Here is a 15,938-nt window from a genome sequence, read left to right as displayed (position 1 = left end):
AGGTGGTTGCAGCATGCAAACCCAAGAATATTACTGAACTGGAGGCTGTTCCTCATGAGAAATGGGCATATAGTCCACAGGAATGCTGCCAGAAGCTATGCATCTCATTTGCAGCAGGTCATAACAAAAGGGTGCTCTACTAAGTGCAAAAGATGTTTCCATGAAGGGGTTGAATCATTTTGAAACTGGAGAAATGATTATAATTTCCAATTTCAGTTGAATTTGGGGAAACCACTTGAAGTATTCATTGTGCTGAACTATTTTAATTTGTTCATTGCAAACAGCTGAAAGTCTGTAAATTTTGACAATAAACCTGATTTGCAATGGGGGTTGAATATTTTTTTATTGCAAATGTACTAATAAAAAAGGGCACCAAATGCCACGGATGCTTTGTTAAGAGTGCAGCTCCTCATGATTCACACACCATTCACACAAACATACGCTTGTTACATAAAAGAAAAAAAGCTTTTCTTCTTTCCTTCCTTAAAATGTGTCTGTCTTTTTGGGTAATAACCATCCTCCCTCTCACATACCCACATCTGGTTCTGGTTTTCAATGGTCAACAACTGCAGCTCACAAACAATTTGTTACACTGATTTGGGACCTCAAATTATATGACATTCTTTAATGTCTGACCATACCTGTCAGTGTATTTGGCTTGATACTTGGAGGCCCGAATGAGTTTGGCCATTAAACAAATACTGTTAGGACAACCAACAAACAAATCATTTTAGGACTGCTGATACAGCGACATATCAGCACGCCTGTGAAGACAAATCTCTGTCCAGCTTTCATTTAGCACATGCTATGAAGCCAACTTTCTCTGGATTAGGACTTCTGCTGTTGGTTGGATGCATCGTTGCCAGCACTAAATATAATTTGTTATGTAGTCTATATTGTTATGTTTCAAATCAGTACAGGTCATTTTCCTAGAAGTTTGTTTTATTTTGGAATATCACTACCAGATATACCATCAGTGTGGTACAGTGAATACTTACAGTGAATACAGTGAATGTGTGGTAGCAAAATATAGGTCAGCTGGAAAGTTCTTTTCCTTGGCCCACAGCACTGCATTTTATTGCAACTATTACCTCATGTAGCCCTGAAACTCAAGAGAATCTTTAACTGGGCATCTGGAATATCTCTTGGTGAATTAAAAGCACTTAAGAGATTCCACAAACAAATGCGTGACTTTTTAAGATTCTTTTTGGTCATTGCATCAGAATGCTGTGCTACGTGCTATGTGCTACGCATGTTCACGGATGATCTTTTTTGGTAGTGTCATAGTTTTAATAATCCCATGTGCATAGGTTTGAGTGAATGGGGCCTTTCTGTGGACTGGAATACAAAATCGGCCTTCTTGAGTACATTCTTTATATGTTTGTGATCATTCACGTTTATACAACAGTTAGTTCTGGTCCTCTAATTTGATTGGTTGAGTAGCGTTCCAAGACTGCCTATATTTCCTATAACTACACTGGAACGTTTTGCTGTTTGTGTCACTCAACTTGTCTGTGTTTGCACATAAAATTCCACTACCTGGTTTGAAACAGTTACTACAGTACTTTTCAGGAATATAACTTGGCTTAAAATATGAAAGCTTGCCAGTTGAAGATGAAAAGGAAGAAATGCAGCCGTGCTGATATTCAATATAACCACATGATTGCGATATTTTGCAATATTGCTTAAATAGCTTAATATAACTTGAATTGGAGTTGGCTTTGCAGATATTTTTCCCACTTATATATATTTATCTTTAGGTATGTTTTCCTTTAACCAATATTTAATTCTCCTGTAACATTCTAAAGACAATGATTTACATTTGCAATGTAATAAAAAGTGCATATTTTAGTATCCTTCCATTGGAACCTCATTAATCCTAATAAATAAATGTTGACACATTTTCAAGGAACACCATACTAATACTCGGTAGGACCCTCCTTTGTTATCGCAGTTCTTCATAGCATGAACTGGTGTTGGAAACATTTCTTTGAGATTCTGGTTCATGTTAACATTACTGCCTCACATAACTGCTGTAGATATTTCAGCTGCACATTCATGCTGTGAATCTCCAATTATTCCACATCCTAAAGCAGAAAGGCATCTCAGAATGCATTGAACAATGAGGTAAATGGGATACTACAACGGAAGACCATTTCAGGTTTCACTCCTGTCCGCCAAGAACAGGAACCTGGGGCTACAGAGGGCACAGGCTCACTGAACTTAGACTGCTGCAGATTGAAAAATGAAAAATGTTGCCAGTCTGATGAATCTTGATTTCTGCTGCAACATGCAGGTGGTAGAGTCAGAATTTGGCATCAACAGCATTAATCCATGGGCCCAATCTGCACTGTTCACTTCATGCTGGTGGAGGTGTAATGTATTGAGAATTACTTCTTGGCATATTTTGGGCCCGTTTAAAGCAACTGAGTATCATTTGAATGTCACAGCCTATCTGGGTATTGTTGCTGACCATATGCATCCCTTTGCCGCTACAATTTACCCATCTTATAATGACTACCTCCGGTAACATAAAGTGCCATGTCACAACACACAAGTCATCTCAAACTGGTTTCATGAACTTGACAGCATGTTATGTATACTTCTGTGGCCTCCCCAGTCACCAGAACCGAATTTTATATAGCACATTTGGGATGTGCAAGAATGGAAATTCATAGCATAACTAACAAATGTGCAGCAATTATGTGATGAAGTCATGTCAACATGAGACAGAATCTCAAATGAATAACCCCTTGTACAATCCATGCCTCAAAGAATTGAGGCTGTTCTGAGGGCAAAGCGGGATCCTACCCAGTATTAGTATGGTGTTCCTAATAAAGTGGCTGGTGAGTGTTTGAAGACATTTTCTAGAACTTGGCTTATCAGAAGTTTTCTTTAACCTGGCTATGATATTTACATCCAGTCCTCCAATAATCAGTTAAACTTTCCCATAGTAATGTTCCCTTACTCAAGGAATTTTAACACATTTTCACATCTGATTTCTCAACTCGACTTAATTCTCATTATTTGATCCAGGATCTGTGTGGAGCCTCCACGTGTGACACTTTGGGCATGGCAGATGTTGGCACGATGTGTGACCCAAAGAGGAGCTGCTCAGTGATCGAGGATGATGGCTTGCCATCTGCATTCACCACAGCTCACGAACTTGGTTAGTATACATGCAAAGTCACGATGTTATCAGTAGTCTCTGATGCGAAATTAGCTTTCATGGTTCATACAGATGGCACCACTTGACAATTGTATTAAACATCTGTTGAAACTTACTATCTGCAAAAGTGTGCTGAATATCTGTAGAGCAAGTAAGTCCCCTAAGGCTCATGTGTGGATATTTGAGAAACAGCCAAGGTAAGACGATGAGCCCCATTTAGAGTTGCTTATTTCCATGTGGGAAGCTCTATCTCTGGTTTTGGTAAAGTATGTTTACAAGGCCAGTGTAGGAAATGAGGGAGAGTTGCTAGATGTGCTGGAGGTACTAGAGGCATGAGTCACAAAGCTGTGGTTTGATTGCTGACATGATAATTACCTGAGAGCAGAAGTGTTGGTGATTTTACAGTAAGTGCAAAAAATCAGAATTGGTTTATTAGAGGTTTGCAGATTATTCAGACACAACTGGCACAGTGAAAGGAATGCAAAATTCTCTTTTCTTCACAGGCCATGTATTCAACATGCCCCATGATAATGTGAAGGCATGTGAGGATGTATTTGGAAAGCTGCAGGACAATCATATGATGTCACCGACACTGATCCGGATAAACCGCACCAGCCCATGGTCGCCGTGTAGTGCTGCTATCATTACAGAGTTCCTGGACAGCGGGCATGGTAAGTCAAAGCAGCACAGGTTTCTGTTTAAATAACTATTTCCAGGAAAATTGTTACTATATAATATTTTGGGTTTTATTGATCTTACTGATATATGACTTTCTGTGGGAGCTAAGACTGGGTGTCTGTGGTGGCTAAACCGTTATCAATCAGACTGTGAATTTGGCTATTGTTAATGGTGAACCACACCTTCTTCAACTTATCCTGATAGACATGTAATAATTGAAGCTTAATGAAACATAATCAGCCACATTAAATATGCAAGAATGACAAGAGTCTGCGACATTTGTCATCTACTGTCAGCATTTACAGTCAGGGCTGTAACCAGGACTACTGTAACTCCTTTTGAAATGAAAAAAGAAAAATCCATGTTTATAATGAGTTTAATATGATTTATATGATTAATATTGATGGGTTATGTTTGAATTAATCTACATGTTAAGTGTGTTCCAAATTGGTAAAGTACACATGCTCATATCAATCTGAAATATGCATTAAAGTGTTCCTTGATGCATACAACATGTGTTCAGGGCTGCATATGTATGGCTTGCTAAGCAAAGCAAACCACCACATCTGCCTCTGCAGAAATGACAGTTGATGTTCCACAAAGTCATTGCAGTGTTTAACAGCCAGACATCCAGACCACTTCACTTAGATTACACAGGATTTAGAACACACAGCCCAATGTGGTCTGGCTCTCATTGTATTATAGGTAAAACAAGATCATGTTTTCCCAAGCTAGTTCAGACAGAAGTTTGGGTCAGATTTCACTCCCATAGCGGCAAAAACCTTATATGACATAAATCTACAGGCTTCTGATGTCAGTTTGGAGCACTGTGCAGACAACATGCAGAATAATATGAGTGCGTCTTTTAAAGGGGTAATGTGTAGTTTTTAAATGAGCAGTAAAATCAATTAATTATGCAAAGTATCTTAGAAAACATAAATCATTTTCAAAATTGCCACACAGAAGGTCTAAGGTCAGAAGGTTTGCATTTTTCTAGCCCAGAAATTTGCTCTGCTCCCAGCTGGTAACAAGCTGCTCATTTCTGCCTTTTTTCCTTAATAGGCAAATGTCATATATTCATTCATTCATCCATTCATCCATCCATCCATTCATTCATTCATTCATTCTTTCATTTCTTTCAATTTAGTATTTAAGGGGCATATGTAGTTTTGACAGAGAAATAGGAGGTAAATAGAAGACTTTAGTTTGTTCTTTACAATAGCAGTTTATCTTAAATGCAGTAGAGGGACTGTCCCTTTACTCTAATTTCATCTCATACAAAAGGTCTTGGCTGGCATGGTGGTACAATGTGTAGCATTGCTGCCTCCAGGGTCATAAGTTAATTCCTGAGCTCTCTTTGCTGTCCGTGTGAAGAGCTTCCTCCAGGTTCTCTTAGGTATCCTCTCACTTGCTAAAAACATGCCAGTAGGTTGGAACGGCTACGCTAAATTGTCCCCAGGTGTGACTGAGTATGATATGTGTGCATGGTGTCCCATACAGGGTGTATTTACACCTCACGTCCAGTGCTCCCAGGATAGGCTTTTGAGCCACTGTGATCCTGATTGGGACATAACGGCTACTGAAGATGAATAAATGAATGAAAAATGTCCTGGTGCAAAGACATAAATACTTAGTTAATAACACAAAATAAGACATAGGGTCAGGGTGCTAGCATGCGAGGGTGTGGCATATATTCGTTTTAACCTGAAAGAAAGAAGCAGCATTGTAAAAAGGGGTTGGGTCGTACATTATTATAACTATCATTAAGAGGCACATGTAAATGGCATCCAACTAGATCAGTTTCACTTGTTCTTCCTTATAACCAAGTCTATTCTGTGACATTTTAGTAATAATATACAGTGTGATTTTGATTTAGATTTTTTTTAGTGAACATAACATTGTATGGCATTGTAAGAAATGAATACCAGTAAAGTACGAATACCAGAAAAATTACGCTTGCATGCGCAAAAAGTTTGGGTACATAATATGTTGTGCTGATTGGTGTGTGTGCATGTTTATTCTCCAATCACATGAGCTTCCTCAAAGAGACAGATACAATGTCAGACAATGTCTCTCAAAGATACAGATGTCACTGTGAAGTATGGTGTACACCCCCCCCCCCCACACACACACAAACAAACACACACATATATATATATATATACATATATATATATACATACAATCTAGAAAAGGAGAAGGCAAACAGTGCTGAAGTGTTTGTGTGTTTTACTGATTAGACAGTTTACAATTTGGCCTTTGGTTTCCCCAGACTCTCAGAGACTAATACAATCTCTCAGACTTCATCATTTAAACAAACACATACAGATGTGATGAATCTAAAGATGTGAATCAAACAAATCTTGAACTTATAAGACATTTGGTCAAACCTCTCTCAGATAATATCAACACCATTAGCGAATAATGTCTGGTATGTTAAAAAAATCAGCATGAAGTTTTTGTTAAATTGGGGGCATATATAACATGTAACCAAGCTGCTCTTTTTTTCCATTAAATGTTTATAGGACAAAGTAATCTTTAAATTAACATTCTGATTTAAAATAACATCTGAATATCTGATATGTTGAACCCTATTGTAGTGCCCAGGTCAAAGTAGCCTATTAAAGTTTTGTACTAAATAGGGAAAGAATACTTAGGATTTCCATCCTGATGTAATGTAATGTAAGAACAATAATAAAAAAAAAAACTATATGTAAGTTATAAGTGTTAAACAAACCTGAATAGAACAAAAATCAAACATGACACAACATTGTCATTAAACTCTGCAGGTGATTGTTTATTGGATCAGCCTGAGAAACCCTTGGCACTACCTGACATTCTCCCTGGAGTGTCGTATGGTCTAGAGAGGCAGTGTGAGTTGTCATTTGGCGCTGGTTCGAAGCCATGCCCACTCATGCAGGCACCGTGCCAGCGGCTATGGTGCACAGGCAAGACGCGTGGTCAGCCTGTCTGTCAGACACGCCACTTCCCCTGGGCAGACGGCACAGAATGTGGAGAGGGCATGCTGTGCATGCGCGGGGTTTGCTTAGAGGATTACGAGGTCTCCAGGCCTAAGGTGAGTCAAGTGACAACACAGAGACATATACACACTAATGCACTGTATACTGTACATAAACATACTAATGCATTGTATACTGCACATAAACACACTAAGATACAGATACAATACAAGCTTCAATACACCTTGGAATAGATTCTACAAGTCTCTGGAACTGTACTGGAGGGACAAACACCATTCTTCCAAAAAATATTCCATCTGTTGGTGTTTTGATTATGATGGTGAAGTGTGCTGTCTAATATGTCAGTCCAAAGTCTCCTTTAGGTTTTCAACTGGGTTGAGATCTGGTGACTAAGATGGCTATAGCATATGATTTACATTATTTTCATCCTCATTAAATCATTCAGTTAGCCCTCGTGCCCTGTGGATGGGGCAAGGTCATCCTGGAAGATAGTACTCTGATCAGAATAGAAATGTTTTGCTGTAAACAGGACAAGTGGACAAGAGGACAGTAGGTTTATTTTTCTCATAATACTTTTCAGCTTTGAAATGAACACTTACAAATGTGGGTAACACTTGGCCATGTTGGGCAGTTGTACTAATTTACCAGCCACATAGTTAGGGGTTAGCTAGACTGATGTATATATATATATATATATATATATATATATATATATATATATATATATATATATATATATATATATATATATATAAGAGCTAGGAAAAGGCTAGATTAAACAGTGATGGAACCTGACAGAGGATAAATAGGAAAAAGATAAGAAAATGTTTTGAAAAATCAGATGCTGCAATGAAAAGTCTCTCTCTCTCTCCCCCCCCCTCTCTCTCTCTCTCTCTCTAGGTGGATGGAAAGTGGGGTAAATGGGGGACATTCGGGCCTTGCTCCAGGACATGTGGTGGTGGAGTGCAGCTGGCAAAGAGAGAGTGCAATAATCCACTGCCAGACAATGGGGGCAAATACTGCCAGGGAGTGAGGGTTAAGTATCGGTCCTGTAACCTCACACCATGCTCAGACACTGGTAAGGAAATTTTAATACATTTTAAGCAGCTTCAAAACAATCTACTAAATCAGTGGTTCTCAACCGGGGGGTGATGGGGGGTTAGGGTTAGAGATCGGAAGGGGGGTGCAAATTGTTTTCAAGAAAAAAAAAAAAACACAGACAGTGCATCCTTTGGATACTCATTGTATTTTATTGCTTTTCAACTAGAATGTGCATAAATGGAAAAACACTGCGTTCCCTCTCCCTCTGTATTTACTTTTTGCTGAGGAGAGGCGGAGCTTAGACTGCATTTTATCTAGCTGTCAGTGCAGACTAGTGTTGCCAACTTAGCGACTTTTCAGACCCATTTTTTTTTTAAAAAAAGCACCTACCGACAAATCTACTGACTTTTTGGACAAACCTTACCGACTTTTCAATTGTCGCCAGTACTGTCCTGCAAGCGCGAGGTCTTGCTTTCCCACTGCACTCACACCTCTCTCTGCATCTGCAAATCTGTCTTGCAATAACTTCACTTTGTATTTACTTTGCTTTGATTCTGTGCAGGCGCAGTCAGTTGCCTGGTAACAGACATGATAATTGTTTAGCCATTTGAGACAAGATGTTAGATATAATTATAAATATTAAATATGATCCTGGGTTTAAAATTATGACACCTGAACTGCACATAGGAAACAGCATTAGTTTTAGAAGATTATTTTTATAAAGAACTCTTGGGTACATCTTTTCTTACATGTCTTTCACACAGGGAAGAGTTACAGAGAGGAGCAGTGTGAGGCTTTCAATGGCTTCAATCTGAACACCAACCGCCTCACGCCCTCTGTGGTGTGGGTGCCTAAGTACTCAGGCATCTCCCCTAAAGACCAGTGTAAGCTGATATGCAGGGCTAATGGAACAGGCTACTTCTATGTCCTCTCTCCCAAGGTGAGAAATGCAGGCTTATACTTCATTTTCAAGTTTTAACATTCTCTCATAAAAAAAATAATAATAATGAACATAATTAACATAAAATTGAATAAAAAAGATTCATTTGGATGGTCAAGTCTGCAGGCCTAAAATAGATGGCTTGGGGTGGAATAAAAAAAAAAGAAACCACATCTATGTTTCATTGTAAATGTTTTGAAGGACACATTTCATGGCTCATGAATAATAAACTCTTCTCTTATGTGTTTTAAATTTTAAAGTTTTTTAGGATTGTATTTTTGTAAGAAAGCAATGAAATAAATAATTCAAGCATATTATGTAAACCTATAATGTAGAAACGTGACATAAAACAGGGAATGGGTTCCCTCACCATCCCATGATTGCCTTTAGTTTCTCATAGCTGTCAGGGTCGATGGAGAAAAAGAATTATGGAAGAGATAGTAAGGGACAAGGGGTTAATCTGGGTGAGATACAGCGGTGTGGCTTGAGCCTCCACAGAATCATGAGGCATATCAGGACTGGGCACTCACTCACAGACAGCTAACACTGATTTAGGATCAGTTGAAAAGATTTGCACACCTACTGTGGAGGAGGATATATTGTGGGACATTGGAAAATACAGCACTCAAGAAAGAATGCAGAAGATAACTAGTTTATTAATGTAAAAGGCATGTTCCATGTTACAAAGCCTTGATGATTTGGTAGAGAAAACTGGTCCTTACAGATTTAGGAACTGTAAGTGATCAGCATTATACAGTTTCTTTTCACCTGTCCTGTGCAGGTTGTGGATGGGACTCCATGTTCTCCTGACTCTTCAGGAGTCTGTGTTCAGGGCAAATGTAGCAAGGCGGGATGTGACGGTAAACTCGGCTCCAGCAAGAAGTTTGACAAGTGTGGCATCTGTGGAGGGGACAATAAGAGCTGCAAGAAGATTTCTGGCCTCTTCACAAAACCCATGTAAGTTCCTGTAGTAAGGGCATGTAAAGTTATCATTGTAGCCTGCATTACAATCATATTATCTGATACTCCCTAGAAGTCATATCTCATGTGGCATTGTATTTCATAAAATGTAGATTTTTAGGGGTTCAGATCATGATCATGCCTTCACATGTTTCTGTCTTAATCATTTATACAGTGAGACTATTTTGGACAGACACATTCATGCAAAACAGGCCAAACTGTCCTAAATGCAATTATGGTACAGACCGAAGTCAAATCACATTCCTTCATAGTGACTTCAAAGTCATTTTCTATTTCTCAACAAACTAAAGAGCACAAGTTTGTGTATTACGTACAAAGACTTAGTGCAGTATGTGGAGTTTATTTGTAAGTATAGTGAGGAGTTGAATACCAACATTGTACACATGGGTATTCAGACCTCAAACGTAATTGTACACTTTATACTACTGCAACATGTGTACAGAAGTTCGATGTGTAGTGCAGAGTGTGCTGAAGTGTGTCGTTTCAATTATATAGGCTCATGACCTTGGACTTAAGCCTATTTTTCTTGCATGATATTGGATCGAGTGAGAAGCACTCTAATCAGTCAGTTGTTGTAACCACAATATGTCACAATGAAATCTATATTTTGGGCAATAATAAATACTTAAATATGACATATTTAATTAATTATAGTAAAGTGCACTAATATGTTTTTTTCATTTGGAGGATATCTTAACCGGAGACATTGCTTATCTCGAGGGCAGATTTTTTTATGCATAAAATTATGATATGACCTTACTTAAAGTGACCTGTAAGCATTGTAGATGAATGCTTGATCGTTATCCTTTAAACCATAGACACATTTTCTTTACAGAAGAACGCATGAAATTAACCAAAGATTTGACATTGTTTTATTAATTCAACAACTCAAAATAGCAAACAAAAAGTGTGATAAAATAACTGTGTACACATATGATTTAATGCCATTGATTTAGTATCTAGTGTACACATTCAACTGTCAGTGTCTGATATTTAAAAAAAAATGCAAAAGCACCTTATAACAGTAGATACAGTGGTGGTTTAGGCACTATTTAAAATCTATCACAGACAATTCTACTAAAAAAATCTAACCTCAGAGGCATAAACTATATGTTGGGGATTTAATAACTTAAACACATGAGCAGTGATACTCTGAATATGGAGGACATTGCTGTTTTAAATATTGACAAACCTTTGAACTTGTAAGTTGCAGACTTACAGCTCTAGTTATATAAATTATGTCAAGTGTATAATAGAGCTTTGAAACAATATTTCAGTGAGCGTTTTATGTTGGATAATTATTCTTTATAGACATGGTGTTTTTTTTTTTAAGAGATTTCCTGAAACTTATCACACATAAGAGCAATTGCACGTCTCTCTCTCTCTCTCTCTCTCTCTCTCTCTCTCTCTCCCACTCTCTATTTATGTGTGTATATATATATATATATATATATATATATATATATATATATATATATATATATATATATATATATATATACACGCAGAAAAAATTGTAGTCATGGAAAGAAAACCTTCTCACGGGCACTTTTTGATTGCTATTGACTGGTATTGGAAGTGCAACCATGCAGTGAATATCTAATATGAAACTTCACTATCTTGTATTTGGTAACCAAAGTTGTATATTCAGATACTTTGATAAGTGTAGATTCACTTCAGTATTAAATCCCTAACCTTATTTTTTTCCACCTTCTTTCCCTTAGTCATGGCTACAACTTTGTCGTCATGCTTCCTATGGGTGCGTCCAACATTGACATCCGCCAGCGTGGCTATAAGGGAATGGTAAATGATGATAACTACCTGGCTGTCAAGAACAGCCGAGGTGAATACCTTCTTAATGGCAACTATATAGTGTCAGCAGTGGAGCGGGACATCCTAGTGCGTGGCAGCCTTTTGCGCTACAGTGGCACCAGCGGCCAATCAGAGACGCTGCATGCTGTAAGGCCACTGGGGGAAGCTCTGACAGTGGAGGTGCTGTCTGTTGGCCACTTAACGCCTCCACGCATCCGCTATTCCTTCTTTATCAAACGAGAAACCAAGGAGGACAAGGTGTTAAAGAAGGAGGGCAGGACTCTGGCCGAAAACAGCGTTCTCATTGAGGAGGGAGGGCTTGGGAAAGAAGCTGATCCCCTCAATAAAAAAATTCCACCTCCCTACATCAAAGAGGCTCCACCCCCTGCGAAGTGGGCGGCTACTGGGTGGGAGGACTGCTCAGTGACCTGTGGAAATGGCCTACAGAGGAGATTGGTACAGTGCCAAAGTGGAGATGGCACTCCTGGTACAGACTGTGATCCAGCCAAAAGGCCCAGTGCATTGCGGGCTTGTGGTGACCCATGCCCAGTATGGCATATAGGTGAGTGGTCCTCCTGTTCCAAGACCTGTGGCAAAGGCTTTAAACGGCGCCCACTCCGCTGTGCCACCGAGTCGGGCATGGTGCTTCCCAGGGATCACTGTGTGAGCATGAAGAAACCACAGGAGCTAGACTTTTGTTCGTTAAAACCCTGCTAATGACTCCTTTTCCCACAGTATTTAAATTTCCACGTTAATTCCTGTCGTGGACTTGTCATTTTGTTAAACAATATACTCAACAAACAAAGAACAGTTAAAAGTTAAACTATCCGGAACTTTATTTGTTCTGGTGCATCTTTTTTTTTTATGAAGAAGAAGAAAAAACTGTTACAAAACAGAGAGAAGCAATACTTTGTAAAGCAATATTGCCATGTAGGCTAACTTATATGCCGATCATCTTTTGGACTGAGAAGAAACGATCCACAGAGTCGAAAGAGTAGCACAGAAATTGCCCGTGTACTGCATTTCCTCCTTAAATCTGTCTTGTTTTGAGGCCTCAGAAGGGTCCAGAGTGTCTGGTGAGAGACTGGGGTCAAGTTTCATATAAACAGAGCATGGTTTAATGCTTTGATCATTTTCCATTAGCATTTGAAAACATTAATTAGTCCTGTTGAATATTCCTTTAATAGTCTACTTGAATATTCCTGGCATAATAAACACTGAGAGAATGCCAGAGTGCTGGAGCAGCAGGAAATTGTTGACTCCCTCCAAGACCTTATTTTGTAGGAGAAAATTTTTGTCAATTTATTGTTATTTCTTAATGACCAGAACGTTCATGCCTTTTAAAACAAGGTACGGCATCACCAGTTTAAACACCAAATATCACATAGACATATATAAAAGCTAAAGAAAATGATTCCAACTGAGTCAACTATCTCAATATTAGCATATTAATCTTTCTCCTGAATCTCAACAGTCTTCTGTCTTTAAATTTCTATTTATGTATAGTTCAGGGTGAGACAGTTAACCCTTAGAGTCTGTTCATTTTGCAAACTGTGCCTCCATGACAGGGTCTTTATCTCAATTAGTCATCCAACATCTCGTTTGTTTTTATGTTATCCTCTCTTTCCAGTGAGACAGAGGTGCAGCTGCTATAATCAAGCCCTGTCTGGTACAGTAACTAACTTATTATTATAGCAATATCTTGTGATGGCATATGCCATGAGGCATGGTTTTGTCTGCCAGATGCCAACCTGGTAAACTGTTGTTTTTTTGTTTTTTTTTTTGTACACAGTGTAAATTCATGTAATGCATAACACAGTAAAAAGATATATATGTGAGGTTTTTTGGGGCGACCATATTGTCCATCTAAAAGATGGTTCTTGTATGACTTGGAATGTTTTATCCATTTTTTTTTTCTTTTGCACTTTAGTACAGCAAAAGAGTTCAACGTCCTGCATGGGCTGCCTTGTATACCATGTATACATCCATCTAGCTGTGCACAAATAAGTCCTGTAAATACCTTTCTATTTTATATATTTTTTTTTACGCTGGCATTTTGAATTGACTTCAAGGTATTTATTCCAAATAAAACATGTACTAACAAGATCCTTTATCACTCGGAATCCTGTGTGTTTTTTCACTGTCTTTGTGAAACTTTCTTTATAACTTTACGTAGGCTTAAAACCAAAAACTATTAATGGGTGTTGAGTCTTCAGCTTAACATCTTGACACAATTGTATCAAACGTATGGAGGCTTTTCCTGCACCATGAACAATAGATTATATGCTATGAACTGGAAAAACTCACATCATGACTTCTCTCTTTAAGATTCCCTATGTGGGACACATTTTGCTTTCTCTGTATCATTTTCCATTTAGTTCCCTTCAACATTCCCATGAATCAGGAACTGAGACTGTTGAAAGGCTACTCCTTGACTGAAAGGAAAGAGGAAGGGAGGGAGTGATGGAAAGTGAGAGAAAGATCATGTGGACCAAATTTCAAACCATAGAATGCAGCAGCTCTTTGCTCACTATCCCAGGCCTTATAAGGCAGTGAGGCTTCATTAGGGTATATATAGCCATTGGGGAAAAACACAGTGTCAGGCCTGAACATTATGGGTAGTGAGTTGGACTGAAAGTATTACATCAACCAGAAAGCACTGTCATGTAAGTTGCCAAAATGTTTTATATCAGCAGACTCACTTAAAATTGGATTGGAATATCAAAAAAGAACAGCAAGAACAGATGCTGATTTCTTTCTCTGTGCTTTTCTTGCTAGCACTAACATTAATCTCTGCTTGCTTTAAAGGCTTTAACATTGCAGCTCTATAAATTCTAGGATTACCAAACAGTATAAACACTTCACTGATTAAAATACAGATATTCTCTGTGAACCATTAATTCATTTATTCATTCACTCACTCATCTTCAGTATTATCCTAGTATATTATCCTAGTCAGGGTCATGGTGGATCCAGGGCCTGTCCAAGGAACACTGGGTGTGAGAAACACACTCTGAATGGGATACCAGTCCATTGCAAATAGCCAATCCATGCTTTAGGGTTGTGGGAGGAAACTGGAGAACCCAGAGTAAACCACAGATGAGTATGTGAAACTCCGCACAGACTGTAAACCATGTTCAGGATCAAACTGGCTGTGAGGGAGCAATGCTACCCACCGTACTAGCCCCTCTGTGAACCTTTCCAACAGAAATCTTTAAACCATGAGACTGTTATAAAATAGAACCCCCCACTGAACACAGTTTCACAGCTGTATCTAGCTTTAGAGGCTACCCTTACCAGGCACAATACTAGTCAGGTAAGTCATTTACATCAGTGGTCTCATCTGTGCGCGTCCTTGGGAAGATGACGGGTAGGGGCAGCGGTGCTCTTTACCACTTCCCTTTCTTCATGACGTGTTATGTTGGTCATATCCGGAGACAATGGAAAACGAGGGAAAAGGCCAATGAGCCTGCCAGGGTTGACAGGATGGAAAGGGGGGGGGGGGGGGGGGGGGGGTGCGGTGCGGTCTGAGAGTGTTGTGGAGGCGGATGAGAGTCACTGGTGGGGAAAAGGGGGAAATACAAGCTCACTATTGCTGGTTTGTGTCACATTTCCTCTTTTCCCATAATCTTTACTCATGTATCTTGTCATCCTCCTCAATTTAAAATTCACGCTACAGTGAGATGTGAGGAGAGCTGTGTCAAAGGACAAAAGAAGAACCATTATAGACTGGAATAGCAGATCAGATGCAGTAGTAATATATACTCCCAACCAGTAAAGACTATCATACTCAACTCCTCTGGGTTCTCAGTGTGCTACACAGCCTTGCAATTCTACTACTACAGAGAAGGAGCAATACTCCCAAGAAAGAACATAGGACACAGTACGTATAATTTGGAGGTCCTCAAGAGATTGAATCTCCCAGCCTGTCTATGTCACGCCACAAATTATTGATCTATACACAATATAACGTACGTCCACTGGATCAGTTAGCAGAGATCAATGGTGAGCGTATCATTCTAATGGCCAGCATAGTACTGCAGATAAGCCTTCCATGATGCAGTGTGTTTCTATGACCGAAAGTCATCTAACAAAGGAAAAATTTAAAAGATCTGTTTAAGTGTAGAATTATAGTGCTATATGAACATGTGGGTGACCAAACACTGGTAACATTTTTATGAAGTCCAGCTCCTCACTTGGTTTGGTTTAATAATACTGTCTTTTCATAATGCCACTGGAATATAAAATATTAAGGAAAAAAGAGACCTATAAAGCTCCAATCTCAGGTCAAGAAATCCTGGGTTCCACAGTGATGCAAATATTTGGTACAATTTCA

General features: G+C 38.8%; 1 protein-coding gene across 1 annotated transcript in view; it reads left to right on the top strand.

The window, feature by feature from the left end:
* adamts15a (ADAM metallopeptidase with thrombospondin type 1 motif, 15a) overlaps window positions 1-13,715 on the top strand; it is a 22,252-nt gene extending 8,537 nt beyond the window's left edge. Inside the window, exons 2-8 of the mRNA XM_017460588.3 lie at window positions 3,037-3,169; window positions 3,673-3,840; window positions 6,637-6,923; window positions 7,729-7,906; window positions 8,634-8,809; window positions 9,591-9,766; window positions 11,515-13,715. Coding sequence (XP_017316077.1) covers window positions 3,037-3,169; window positions 3,673-3,840; window positions 6,637-6,923; window positions 7,729-7,906; window positions 8,634-8,809; window positions 9,591-9,766; window positions 11,515-12,319 — 1,923 coding nt within the window. The 3' untranslated portion in view covers window positions 12,320-13,715. The remainder of the gene's footprint in view (window positions 1-3,036; window positions 3,170-3,672; window positions 3,841-6,636; window positions 6,924-7,728; window positions 7,907-8,633; window positions 8,810-9,590; window positions 9,767-11,514) is intronic.
* The last annotated feature ends 2,223 nt before the right edge of the window (window positions 13,716-15,938 follow it).

Source organism: Ictalurus punctatus, chromosome 28, assembly GCF_001660625.3.
Source record: "Ictalurus punctatus breed USDA103 chromosome 28, Coco_2.0, whole genome shotgun sequence".
NCBI classification, from domain to species: Eukaryota; Metazoa; Chordata; class Actinopteri; order Siluriformes; family Ictaluridae; genus Ictalurus; species Ictalurus punctatus.
This window is presented reverse-complemented; position numbering and strand designations above follow the sequence as displayed.